Source organism: Lipotes vexillifer, unplaced genomic scaffold (assembly GCF_000442215.2).
Source record: "Lipotes vexillifer unplaced genomic scaffold, Lipotes_vexillifer_v1.1 scaffold253, whole genome shotgun sequence".
NCBI classification, from domain to species: Eukaryota; Metazoa; Chordata; class Mammalia; order Artiodactyla; family Lipotidae; genus Lipotes; species Lipotes vexillifer.
The window spans coordinates 430533-443411 of record NW_006780322.1 but is presented as its reverse complement, the minus strand read 5'-3'; the positions used below and the strand labels follow the sequence as shown (position 1 = coordinate 443411).

At 50.3% G+C, this 12879-nt stretch overlaps 2 protein-coding genes across 2 annotated transcripts in view; both read left to right on the top strand.

Moving 5' to 3' along the window:
• Positions 1-1169: 1169 nt before the first annotated feature.
• NOTO (notochord homeobox) lies at positions 1170-6185 on the top strand. The gene is made up of 3 exons (XM_007453425.1): positions 1170-1602; positions 4049-4263; positions 6027-6185. Exons 1-3 carry the CDS (start codon positions 1170-1172, stop codon positions 6183-6185), a joined length of 807 nt encoding a protein of 268 aa, XP_007453487.1.
• A 2138-nt stretch (positions 6186-8323) lies between these two features.
• The window catches only part of SMYD5 (SMYD family member 5), a 12074-nt gene continuing 7518 nt past the window's right edge, over positions 8324-12879 (top strand). The window contains exons 1-2 of the mRNA XM_007453372.1: positions 8324-8442; positions 12142-12250. Of these exons, the coding sequence (XP_007453434.1) occupies positions 8347-8442; positions 12142-12250 (205 nt within the window). The 5' untranslated portion in view covers positions 8324-8346. The remainder of the gene's footprint in view (positions 8443-12141; positions 12251-12879) is intronic.

Below are 12879 nucleotides of genomic sequence, written 5' to 3'. Positions count from 1 at the left end.
AGTGGGGGAGGGCAGGAACCCAGCAAGGTTCCTCCAGCCCTTACCTTGCAGAACAGACAGTGCATGTTGGTGTTCCAAACAGCTGACACCTATGGACAAGGCCACTGAACTGCACCTCGACCTGGTAGAGTGGTTTCAGTGTTAGGCATTGATTTGGGGAGGCAGAATGCTATGGGAGCCTGGAAGGCAGGAATCCCTCAGAACTCTGCAATCACAGCATAGTGCTCACCAGCCAATTCTAAATGATTTATATGCATTAACTCATGTAATCACACAGCAACTCCATGAGGTACCTACCATCGTTATCCATTTTACAGGTGAAGAAATTCAAACAGAAACTTGTAACTTGCCCAAGGACATGGGTAAATACTGATTATCCAACTGTAAAACTGGATACAAATGCCTGCCTTACACCTACATAATTCAGGTTTTGTAGGACATCAACTCTCATGCATTTGCAATAAATTAGTATTTCTTAATCTGGAACCATTAATGTTTTTACCCTTCTACTTTTTTGTATACAGGAAAGATTTTTCCAGTGGGCACTAAGTAATGTGGGTGCAGAAAGTTCCTGGAAAGACCCAAAAGAAATTGGTAACTACAGCAGTGTCTCCAGTCAGGGAAAGGTGGGAAATTTACATTTCACAGTGGTTAAACAAGATATTTAAATTAATTTTTTTTTTAATTTAAGGGCTTGCGCAGCCACAGGTGAGTGTGGCCAGGGCTTCTGCTTCACAGACAGTGAGAGGATGAGCCAAAGCTTGAAGGCAAAGCTTAACATTCATCTGCACTGGCAGGGTGGCTCGCCCAGGATCACCAGCAAGTCACAGCGAGCTCAGGGTCCTTTACCCGACAGCACGGGCTGGGGTTGGGGGTGAGATTTTTTTAATGCGTAAGGAGGGAGGGCGCTGGGGCACTCGGAACTTTGGAACTTCGCGGGGTTGGCTGCGCCCGGGAGGCGGTGCCTGGGCTGCGGGAAGAAAAGGCCCGGCCAGTCCGGCCCCGCCCTGTCCAATTTAAGAGATCTCGCCGGCAGCTGCGGCCGTTCCTGGACAGCAAGGCTCACTCCCTTATTTAAAGCAGGTGTCCTCACTCGCTTCTCGCGCTGCCCACACAGCCCAGAGGCCCCCGGCTCCCCTTTGTGCGCCCGTCCGGGCAAGGGCCGCGCCATGCCCAGCCCCGGGCAGCGAGGCTGCCGGCCGCCCGCTACCTCGGGCGCCCGGGTCCAGCGCCCGCGCTCCAGCTGCTCTCCCGCGCCCGCGTCTCCCGCGCCCGCGTCCCCCGCGCTGCCGCGCCGCTCTGCAGGCCCAGGCCCACCCCGTGCAACCGGACGCCTCGAGTCCTCCTTCTCTGTCGAGGCCATCCTGGCCAGACCCGACCGCCGTGCGCCCGCCATCTCCTCTCTGTCTGTCTCCGCCGGCGCTGCCGGGGACCTCTGGACCGCGCCCTCCCGGCCTCCCGCTCCGGTTCTGCCCGGCGCGTGCCAGGCGACGTGGCTGCCCGCCTACCTGAGCGCGGGGCTCGACCAGCGGTGCCCCCAGCTCCCGGTGCTGCGGCTGCGCGCCGCCCACTTTTGCGGCCTCCAGGGCCTCGGCGTCACAGGTACGAGGTGGCGGACGGCCGCGACGGTGGGCACAGGGTAGAGGAGAAGTCCCCGAGTTTGAGAGCCACACACGGTTAGAGTGGGTGGAAACACTATGACCCTTGAGCCTGCCGTTGATACCGGGCGGAGAGAGGGACCCAGACCGGGTGGGAGGCGGCCTGCCCCGCCGCTGAGGTGGGAGAAGGTGTGTGTGGTGAGGCGGGTGCGGAGCGGGAGGTAAGGGCGGGCCAGAGGGGTCTCGGAAGACAACTAGGGCCAGCGCAGGGCTGCAGAGGGCCCAGCCCCGCGTCCCTGGACGAGGGATTGGTAGAGGCCCTTGCTCCCTCTCACACCCGCTTCGGATAACGCTTGGTGGCGCAGGCTCTTCCCCAAAGCGGCTCTCGTCGCGAACCCAGGGCCCGGTCTTAGACGAGAGAAGCGGATGCTGCCGCTGGTACCCTCCAGCGAGGAGCTGTTGGGAGTTAGCCGACGCGATTACGGCTCTGCGACTGCTTGCTTATAGCTCTTAGAGTGGTACCTTGGGGCCCTGGGCCCTGGAGCGCAGTCACTTAAATCCCACCGAGACTTTAACCATTGAGGTAACTTAACATCCATCTACACGAGTTTCTGCCTCTAGCATTAACATCCATCTACACGAGTTTCTGCCATCTTTGGCTCTCTGGTTCATGCATCCTCGTAGTTCCCATGAAGGAAAACAGAAGCAAAGTTAGTGCAAGCCTTATTGACCCATACCAAGATCCTTGTAAGACAATCTTACCTGGTTCCTGCTTCCTGGGTTCCCCCCATCCTGCATCTCCTCAACTCCCTTCAGCTGGCATTTCTCCTAACCATGTGGGAGAGAAACACTGGTCTCCCAACCCCATCCAAATTCGTGCCATGAATAAGAGCCACAGCCCTCACTCCAAGCCACCTTTTTCTAACATCCCCACACACCTGAGGTTTGAATTGCAGTTTACTACTTTGTATATGGTTGTCTTATTTTCAAGTTAGTTTTTGCATGGGTATTACATCCACACAGTTCAAACTTCAAAATGTTAATTGAGATATAGTATGGAGAAGAGTTTCCTTTACCACTCCTGTCCCCCAGCCACCTGGTTCTCCCCACCCCGCAGGCAGCCAGACACCAGTTTCTTTATTCTTCCAGTGGTATTTTATACCTGCACACACGTATATATGTGTGAAAATAAATACATATATACATACATACACACACACACACACACATTCTTCTAACCCCCATACTAGACACACTGCTCTGCACCTTACTCTTTTCACCTGACCGTGAATCAGAGATTTTTCCTTGTAAGTCCATGCAGAGCTTCTTTGCCACAGAATGGTCCATTGTAAGGATGTACCATATTTTAAATCTGGCCCCACTGATTATTTTTCATAGTTTGCTATTAATGCTTATGTTTATGGTAAGCCAGGTGAGCCCAGTGGTTTGGGTCTTGGGCAGCCAGGCCTCACTCCCTTCACTGGGGCAGTTTCGTTTGCCAGCCCTGGAGCCTCCCCAAGGCTAGTGGGAGCTGAGCAGTCTTAGCACTGCACTTGCCAGGCCTCTGTCTGGAACACTTCCCTCCAAGCTAGCCCAAGGGCTCACGTCCTCACTCCTTGGAGTTATGACTCAGGTACTGCCCCCTGGCAGACCAATCTCCATCTCTGCTGGCCCACAGCTCTATGAGCTGAAAAGCACCCTTGTGTGCATTAGAAAAGGTCACCCCCTAACTTCAAGCTGGCACAACACCTTGTCAGGCAGGAAGAATTGGCCTGCGGAGAGTGGTCAGAATTTCAGACTCCACTTACCCTCTCAGCTGGGTACCTGTGTGCAGGGCACAAGCTATACATAGTGGCCCTGTTCAAGTGTCAACTTAGTGAGGTGCCTACCTTTCTAAAGATACAAACTATCCCCCCTCCCCCTCCCACACACTTAACCCTGTTCTTCCCTGCTTTATTCTTCTCACTAGTGCTAATCCTTTTCTGACATACTCAATATTTTACTTATTTGCCTTTTTTTACTGTTAGGGATTTTCTGTTTTGTCCTGGAACCATGCCTGAAACATAGTAGACATTCAAAAAGTTGAATGAACAAAAAGGATGAACCCTCACTCTTTGTTCAGAAGCAGGTCTCTTCTCTGCTCATCCCATAGGGTTTTCCTGAAGTAGCCAAGGAAAGGAAAGGAGAGATGGAGGTTTGGCAGCTCCTCTTAGGGCCAAAGATTATGCCACTCACCTGAAGAATAATGGAGCCCGAAGCGGTCTCACAACACTGTCCCTTCTTTCTCATTTGTTTTACTTCTGTGCAGTCTCTTCCCACCCTGCCTTCTTGCTGTGTTACCTGGCCAAGGGTAAGACAGGGCAGTGGAGCTGTGAGCTTGTTCTCTCTCCTCTAAGATGAGAAGCTAGGGGGTTACTGGCTAACCTCTCCTCCTGCTAATTGCTCTTCAGGCTTGGAGCTGGCTCACTGCCTAGGCCTCTGGGGTTCCCGCAACTGGGCCCAAGCTCAGGACCTTCAGGACACTGAGAGATCCCAAAAGAGGGTCCGAACCATATTTAACTTGGAGCAGTTGGAAGAGTTGGAGAAAGTGTTTGCAAAACAGCACAATCTAGTGGGGAAGAAGAGAGCCCAGCTGGCAGCCCAGCTCAACCTTACAGAGAACCAGGTGAGAGCAGGGACTCCTGTGGGGCCCGGGCTGCACCTAGGGACAGATACTACTCTCTCAAAGACCCTGAGTTGGGGCTGGGAGGAATTTATAGGCCTTCATCCTCTGTGCCATGCCGATGGGGGAGACAGGCCTTAACCACTGGCACACTCCCTTCCCTATATGATGAGAAAAACAGTCCTATTTGAAATCACATTATGGAAACAACACATGGTGTTAATCTAGAACTTTATAACGTAATGTCTCCATGCTAAATAAGGAGCTGACAGTGAAATTAAGTAGGTATTCAAGGGACTAAATATTAAAAATAATAAACATTCCCTTGACCTCATATTCCCCTCTGGCTACTGCATCATCTCTCTGCTCTTTTCAGAGGCAAACCTGTCAAGAACTGGCTATGTTCTCTATATGTCCTCACCTCCCATCTACTCCTTAACTCATTGCAATGTGAATTCTTTACCTGCCATTTCATTGAACCTTCTCATCAAGGTCTCTAATGTCCTCCATGTTGCCAAAGTCAGCAGATGCTTTCCTTTCCTCATCTTACTCCACCACTCAGTACAGTCAACCACTCCTCTTATGAAATACACTCTTCTCTTGGCTTCCAGACACCACACTCTCTTGGTGTTTTTCCTGGCTTTTTGGTCCTTTCTTCTTTGTTGCCCTTGTAGGCAACTCTTCTCTTTGTGACCTCAAATTTTCCTCCCTAGCTGATTTAATCTATCCCCATGGGTTTTAAATACTATTTGTAAGCTAATGACTCCCTAATTTTTATCTTCAGCCCACCTCTCTTTCCTGACTTGTACATCTAACTACCTTCTTGAGGCCTCCACTTGGATGTCTCGTGGGTAGCCATTTTAAACTTAAGTCAGAACCTCAATTCTTGATCTTTTTTTCTCCCCATATCTCTTCCTTTTCCCACACATGGCACCACCATCCACCCAGTTGCTCAAAACACTTAGTCATCCTAGATTCCTCTTTCTCTCCCACTTCCAATCCATCAGCTAGCCTTTTCACTTCTACCTCCAAAATACAACTGGAATCATTTCATTTCTCTCCATTGCCCCCAGTTCCAAATGGGACTGTTTTTCTCATCACACAGGGAAGGGAGCGTGCAGCCCCAGCTCTCACTGGATCCCTGCAATAGTCTCCCCAGCTGTCTCCCCAAATCTGTTTATATCCATTCTTCACACAACTGCCAGATGTGCAGTTTACTTGACATGTAAATAGGACTGTGTTGCATCCCACTTAAAAGCTCGAAGTTGACACTTCTAAACCATGGCCTTCACAGTTTCCCTTCCTTTGCTTTCCCCTCTCAGATGTGCCTGCCATGCTGTCCTCCTTTTTGGTCCTCAGATGCTCCAAGCTTGGTTCCCCTGCCCTGGCTTGCTTTTTTCTCTGTCCCCATCGCGCTGGCCTCTCATCCTCTGAGCCTCAGCTTAAGTGCTGGTTCTTCAGGGAGGTTCAAACCCCTGTTCATACCCCCATTTGTGTTTATACATTTGTTTCCATGTTTGTTATTTGTCTCCCTCCACTGGACTATGAGCTCCATGAGGGCAGAGATCATGCCTCTACTGCTCACTATTATCACCGTTACCTAGGGTGATGCCTAGTTCATAACAGGAGCTCAATAAATATTTGCTGAGTGAATGAGTGGAATGAAGAATAAATTTTGACCAGAGAGGAGTGGGGACTGTGGGAATGGGGGAAGCAGTGGGAACTGCTGGTCACATTCTGATCTCTTCTCACTGCCTCAATTACAGGTGAGGGTCTGGTTCCAAAACCGCAGGGTTAAGTATCAGAAGCAGCAAAGGCTGAGACTGCCAGCTGCATCTGCCATGGCTGCCTCCCCAGATGAGCCCTCCAGCAGCTCCAACACCACCATCCAGAGAGAAGACGCAGAGTCAGGAGTGGACAGCTGAGGACTGGGACAGAGGCTCAACCCAAGCTGTTTGGGCTAGTTTTTCCTGGGGGCACCAACTGGACCTCCCTGTTCCAATTCTTAAGAGCTTGTCAGGTCAAAGGGCATCAGGGGAATCTGAACTGTCTAGCAGGGGCCCCCCTTTTCTATATCTACCCCTGGGAGCTGTAATAATGCAAATGGTCATGGGTACAGACTTCGGCCTTCAGCTGTGTCCTTGGCTAAGTTACCGAACTTCTGAAGTTTTTTTCCCCACCTGTATAATGGGTATGTTGATAACGTAGACCTCCCAGGGCTGAGATGATGTCTGTAAAACACTTATAGTGTGCCAGGCTCAGTAGTAAGTGTGCAGTAACTATTAAGGCTTATAGGTCCCCTTCATCTGTGGGAGTAATACCTCACCCCTGGCTTCTCCAGGGGTTAATCTTTGCCTAGCCTGGCTGTAGACAAGAGAAGTCCTCCTTGAATCAGTATATGGGCCTAGAAGACTCTTCCCCATTGGAGATGGTGGAGTTGAGAGCAAAGAAGGAAGGGCAGACCATTTAGCCCATTTCCTCTCACAGAATTTACCAAAGTTTTCTTATTTTGTCTGAACTGTTAACACTCTCAGAAGGAGCTCAGGCCCAGCTGCCTCCTTGGAGCAGACATGCTACCCTGAACACCATCTTTTTCCGTCTAGCTACTTGACTTGACCCCCTATCCATCTTCATACAGAGAGATTTAACTCTGCCCTTGCCAAAACTGGCATTTTGTCATAAACTCTGCTGTATTATCATTCCCCTGCTTCATAACCAGTTCTCATGGCTCATTCCTTCCCAGGAATCTACTCAGTTTCTTTCCAGGAAGCGTAGCCGACAGCCTACTCTTGTGAAGCCTGCCACCAATATTTCCAGAGCTAATTTCTCTAGCACTCCACATTCCCTGGCGGGCTTCCGTTGAGGGTATTCATTTAGAATACAGAATGACTTCTGGGTGTTGAGATGAACTGGTGGAAGGAGGACTGCCCTGCCACCTGGTGGTGAGAGAGGGCATGGTCCACACTGCTCTCCAGAGTTTTCTGAGGGAGGGAGGAAAAGCAGGGAGCAGGGGTGGCCTTGGAAAACCACCTGCCGCCAAGGCAGTTGACCATCGTCTCTAGGACCAAGCTGCAGCTGGAGGGAGGCCAGGGTCCAGCTTCAAGAACCCTCCTGTTCCTGTCTTCCGGGAAATCCTTCCTAATGCTGGACCCAGTCAGCTCTATTAAAGGAACACAGCTACATCTGCCTCTTCCAGGAACCATCGGCTCACTTTTTTTTTTTTTTAAATCACCAGCAGTGACCTATTCAGCAGTTACTGGGCTCTATCAAATCCCTAAATGTCACCATGAGACCGCAGCAGATGCAGACACAGGTTCCTTTTTAAGTAGCACAGAATCAATTGGAGGACGAGGGAACAAACTGAGACATGGTGGTCAGGCCTGGCTGTGGGGACAAATGTTCAGGTCAGTCCTGAACAAGAGAATAGGTCCCTCTCCTGTTGTCAGGACAATGAGAATCTGCAGACTCACTTCTACATACAATTTCACGGGTTCTTAGACCCTCCAGCACCCCCAGGCTACAAGGTCCCTACACCCTGAAGAGTCTGAGGAAGACACATGTCCAGCTTGATCTTTCGTAGGACAGTCTGTCCCGCTGCCAGACTGCCTACGGAAATAGGAAATCTTGCGCCGGACTTTGTAGGATGGATAGGTGGGGTAAGCTAGTTCTTCCCTTCAGGTTGAGGGCCAGCGAGGATAGCAGTAAGTCAGCCCGTTGCTGTCCCACCCCATGACAAGGTCCAGAGAGCGCTTTACTCAAGACGGACCACTGGGTGGCAGGGACAACAGACACAAACGTGAACTCGGATACAGGTACACAGATCAAAACTACACGCACACACAAGCTCTGGTACTAGCCACGAAGATAGAGACAGAGGCAAAACTGCGCAAAGGCAGGCCCAGCTACACCCAGTAAACGAACTACTTAACGTACAGATACATAAACCAAAAAGATCCAAATTAAGACCGGCTAGCGCGCAAACCCTCGCAGCCTCGGGGACACTCACGCTGGGGTCGGGGCCAGTGAGGGGCGGGGCCTCTCCGGTCGAGGCGGGGTCAAGGGTCAGCAGTCGGAGGTACGCCCAAGATGGCGGCCTCCATGTGCGACGTGTTCTCCTTCTGCGTGGGCGTGGCGGGCCGAGCCCAGGTAGCCGTGGAAGTCCGCTTCGTGAGCAGCGCCAAGGTGAGGCCGCGGCGGACCGTGCCGGCGTCCCCCAACCCGGCCCGGCCTTGGAGACAGCCCCACCGGACCCCATGCCTGGAATCTAGAGGCTCCTCTGCCGCTCGGGCGCTGCGGCCCGTTCCCGGCTCGGGGCCCGGGGGCTACCTGTCCCCGCGCGCAGGGTTCCGGGGCGGTCATGCGGTGGGCCCGAGCCCGCTGAGTTTCCGTGCGCGTCACCTGCCCCCGTGGAACCGGGCCTTTCCGCCAGTGGGGCCGGGGAGCGCCAGGCCGGGGGACATTACTGCTGGGTCCTGGGAGCTGTGGGCGGGAAGTGCTGGGCAGGGGGAGCTGCAGTACAAAAAGGCCTGGGTCCTCAGGGAACTTTCTGAGTGAGATTTGGGCGGGGGTTGAGGGAAAAGGCCAGGACGCTTCACGAAGGGGCTTGGAGTGTTAAGGAGTTTGGACCGAAGCCCGTAGTAGCACTGAAGGGTTTAAATCAAGAGGGTGACATTTTGTTGTTTTATTATCGTGTTTTAGAAGTTCATTGTAGAAAAAAAAGCGCATGTAAGAAAAGAGAAGGTAAAACACTCAGAATCTATATTTGTGCAAATATGTGCATATTAAAACTATTTTTAGAAACTACTTTTTGATGCAGCAGTAAATATTTCAATATCAATAATGCTACGTATTAATTTTTAAGAGTTGAGTAATAGTCTGTTTCATGGGAGGACCACTGTTCACTCAACAACTGCTCATTTATGGACCCTTATGTTGTATCTTGTTTTTTATCCCTGAGGTCAAAGATATTGGAGCTCATTGTCTGTGCACACATCCTTTTGTTCTCACCAGCACTGATTATTTTCTTTCTTGGATATCTTTGCTGGTTGATTTGTGCAAAATGATATCGCTTTGCTCTCATTTATATTTGTTTACTAATGAGGTTGAACAGTTTGTCATGTGTAGTGGCTGTGTGTATCCTTGGTCTTTGCCCTAGATGTCAGCCTTCTAGTCATCTGTCTCCTGCTCTCAACATCATCCTACTCATCCAGTTTCCGAACCCAACCTTCCATTGTCCTCTTTTCACTCCAGAGGCATCTGGAGCGTTCCTCTCTTCCCGTGGTAAATCAGCTCCCATATCCTTGGCCTCCTCAGCTGCCCACAACTCCATCTCCACCCCAAGGCCTCCAGTGCTCTTCATTGGCTCACAGTTTGATGGTGTCTCAGTTCCGTCGCTCCTAGCCTGCAGAGATATTCACCTTTACTTTCACTTCACCCCTATCTCTCAGGCCCCTCCTTGTTTTACTTCTTCCCTCTTACTTCATCACTTCAGCCACTTTCCTTGCCCAACTGTCCTGTCCTAGCCTTCTATCAAAACTCCAGCTCTGGAAGAATGAGCTGGCTTCTCTCTTCATGCCTACAACTGATCTGCTGCTGCAGAAGAATCACCATACCCAGACCTGGTGACAAGATGGCTTATCCTGGGCTTTTTGCCTCTACATTCATCAAGTGAGATTAGTTTGTGATTTTTTTTTTCCTTTATGGTATCTTCCTTAGGTTACCACATCAAAATTATGCTTGTTTGTTTTTTAATAGAGAAGCTTTCCATTTTTTCTCTGTTATTGAATAATTTAAATAGCACAATTACTTATTTGGTTTGAGAGAGCTCGCTCATGAAACCATATAGACTAGGGGTCTCACATGGGGGTAGTTTTTGACCACTTTCTCTATTGCCTCTGTGGATATTCGCAGGAATGATTTCCAAAATTTTACCAATTGCTATGCCAGGGACATGACCAGTCAAAACAGAAACCTGACCAAATATGGTAGATGTCAACCGGGATGCTGTACTAATGCACATCAGGCAGGTATTGGCATTGCAAGTCTGTCTTGGCTTTCTTCCTTTTGAATTCACTTTTGGCACTTGATATTTGTCTAGAAAATAATTTAATAAAGAATTAATTTACTACATAGTCTTAGATTTTTTGGTACAATCTTTTTTTTTTTAAACTTGAACTTTTCAAATTGGAGATAAACTTTGCATAGTTTGTACCCTTTCCATTCAGGTTCCATTCTCTCCAGTCTTCTTGGTAATATGAATTAGAGTTGTTTTTCTTGAAATACTTTATATGTTTGGGGGATAAGTGGTTTCATAGAGGAACAGCTCTGATTCTTCCCTTTGCTTTACTAAATATTTCCTACATTTGGTCCTCCAGAAGGAGGGAGAAAGAGATCAATATTTATTCAATATTGAGATTTGAGATTGTCAGAAGTAATGTGGATAGCTGTTCATATCTTGTTGTCCCACAGAGGAAGGCCAGGTTTTCATTTTGCTGGGTGGGTCCCAGGGGCTACTAGGCATGGAGGTGGGCTTATAGAAAGACAACCAGGCTGCATCCATGGCTTTGCCAGTGGTTTTGTTCCAGCTGCCCCACTGTACCATATTAGAGCTCCCAGAGTTATTCACAGGATTGAGATGTGTGGCTCACGGGGTGCTCAGGGCCTGTCCAGGTCTTTACATCCTGCTGCTCTGATTTTGGGAGGTGCCCCTGTCTATCCAGAGTGCCAGTGCTAGAAGGAAACCGGGAGCTACCCAGGAGGCAACGTGACAGGACATTTCACTGCTGTGTCAATCATTTCCTTTCTCTCTCTTTTCATGACAGTTCACTGTTGGCAGGGGCACCACTCTGTATAGTGGGAGAAAGTGCCCAGCTGGGCCAGTAACTGCCTAGGTTCTGAAGCTGTCTCCTGCGTCCCTTTGCACATTTGAGAGATGGCAATTCAACAGTTTTCTCATCCTTCATCCTGTACATATCCACAGTGCTTTAGACCAGTATTTCTCATTTAATGTGCATATGAATTGCCTGGGCATCTGCAGCTGATTTTAACAATGCAGATTTTGATTCAGCAGGTGTGGAGTGGGGCCTGAGATTCTGCATTTCTAACATCTCCCAGGCAATACCCATGCTGCCCAGTCCATCACTTCACTTTGAGTAGTAAGGAGCTAGAGTTCATGAAATTCCTTCACCTGTGCTATATCACTGCATCCTGGAAACTACCTGGTAGGTATTATTATAATACCCACTTTTCACATGGTAAACAGATGCAAAACAGTGAAGCAACTGGCTCAAAGTTTCACAGCAAGTTAGCATTAGGACTGGTGCTAGGATTAGTCATTCCTTTCAGTGTAACACCTGAGAACTTGTTGGATACCAGGTACTATGTATGCTAGATGCTGTGAGTACCCAGCTGACCAGGGAAGAAGGGCATATTCTCCTGCATAGGCCTCTCCCTCCCGTGGTGTAGGATTTCTCTGCAGCCCTGAGGAGCAGCATCACGACCAGGATCCTGGAGGGGCATGTGGGTGACTCAGAGAAGGCCGCCCTGTACCAGTTCCTGGTACTGGAGGCTCCAGCCTGCTGTGAACCTTGGCCCTGCTCTGGCCATCCTAAAAAGTCTCCTCTGATTAGTCTGACATGGCTGATGTGGTGGCTGTCTTCCCATCCCAGGCCCTCTGCTCTGGACAGGCTGGTAGAAGTGCGACTGAAACTGGGCAGAGCTGCATTTCCAGAGGAGGCAGTTATGGAGGGTACCGACCATGCTCCATGAACCCTCCTGAGGCAGAGGCCTCTGACGAGAGGGAAGCACGTGGGGGTGAGGAGCCCTTGAAGCTATGTCCTCTGTCTCTTCTTATGGCCATCCTATTCTTCTCTGCCCTCTTAGGGAAAGGGGTTGTTTGCCACACAGCTGTTCCAGAAGGGGGAGACCATATTCATCGAACGGCCCCTGGTGGCTGCACAGTTTCTCTGGAATGCACTCTATCGCTACCGAGGTGAGCACATCTCACCTACTCCTGAGGGCTGTTGGGCCCAGCAGCCTTTGCGCATGGAAGAGAGTATGTACATCCCTACCGGCTGCCGTCTCTAGGACTCCAGGTGTTGGGAGGAAAGTGCGTCTTCCCTTGGAGAGCTGCACCTGAGAACCATGCCTCTGTCTAATCTCAGGCCATTTGGGGCTGTGAGCCTGCTGCAGAGGGGTTCTTCCAAAGTGCTCCTTGGGGGAGGACTGTCACTCGGGTGGAACTCAGTGTGGCCTATACTGTAAGGTACTAGATGTCGTGCTGAAGGGCTCTGTGCCAAAGTGGAGCCCTCTACCAAGATAAGACCCCATGCCCCTTGGTCAAAAAAGGCTGTGTTAGGGGTCAGAAACATAGGACGCTCTTAGCTTTGCCAGTCACATGCTTTTTTCACACTTTTCTTGGGCTAGAGAAAAATCTGTGAAAGGAGGGTCACTCGGCTCCAGAATGTGGGGAAAGCCCAGTTTGGGGGCTGGGTGGGGAGCCCCATTGACTAAGTCCCATCAAGAAGCGAGAGATGGGGCTTCCCTGGTGGCGCAGTGCTTGAGAGTCCGCCTGCCGATGCAGGAGACGCGGGTTCGTGCCCCGTTTCGGGAAGATCCCAC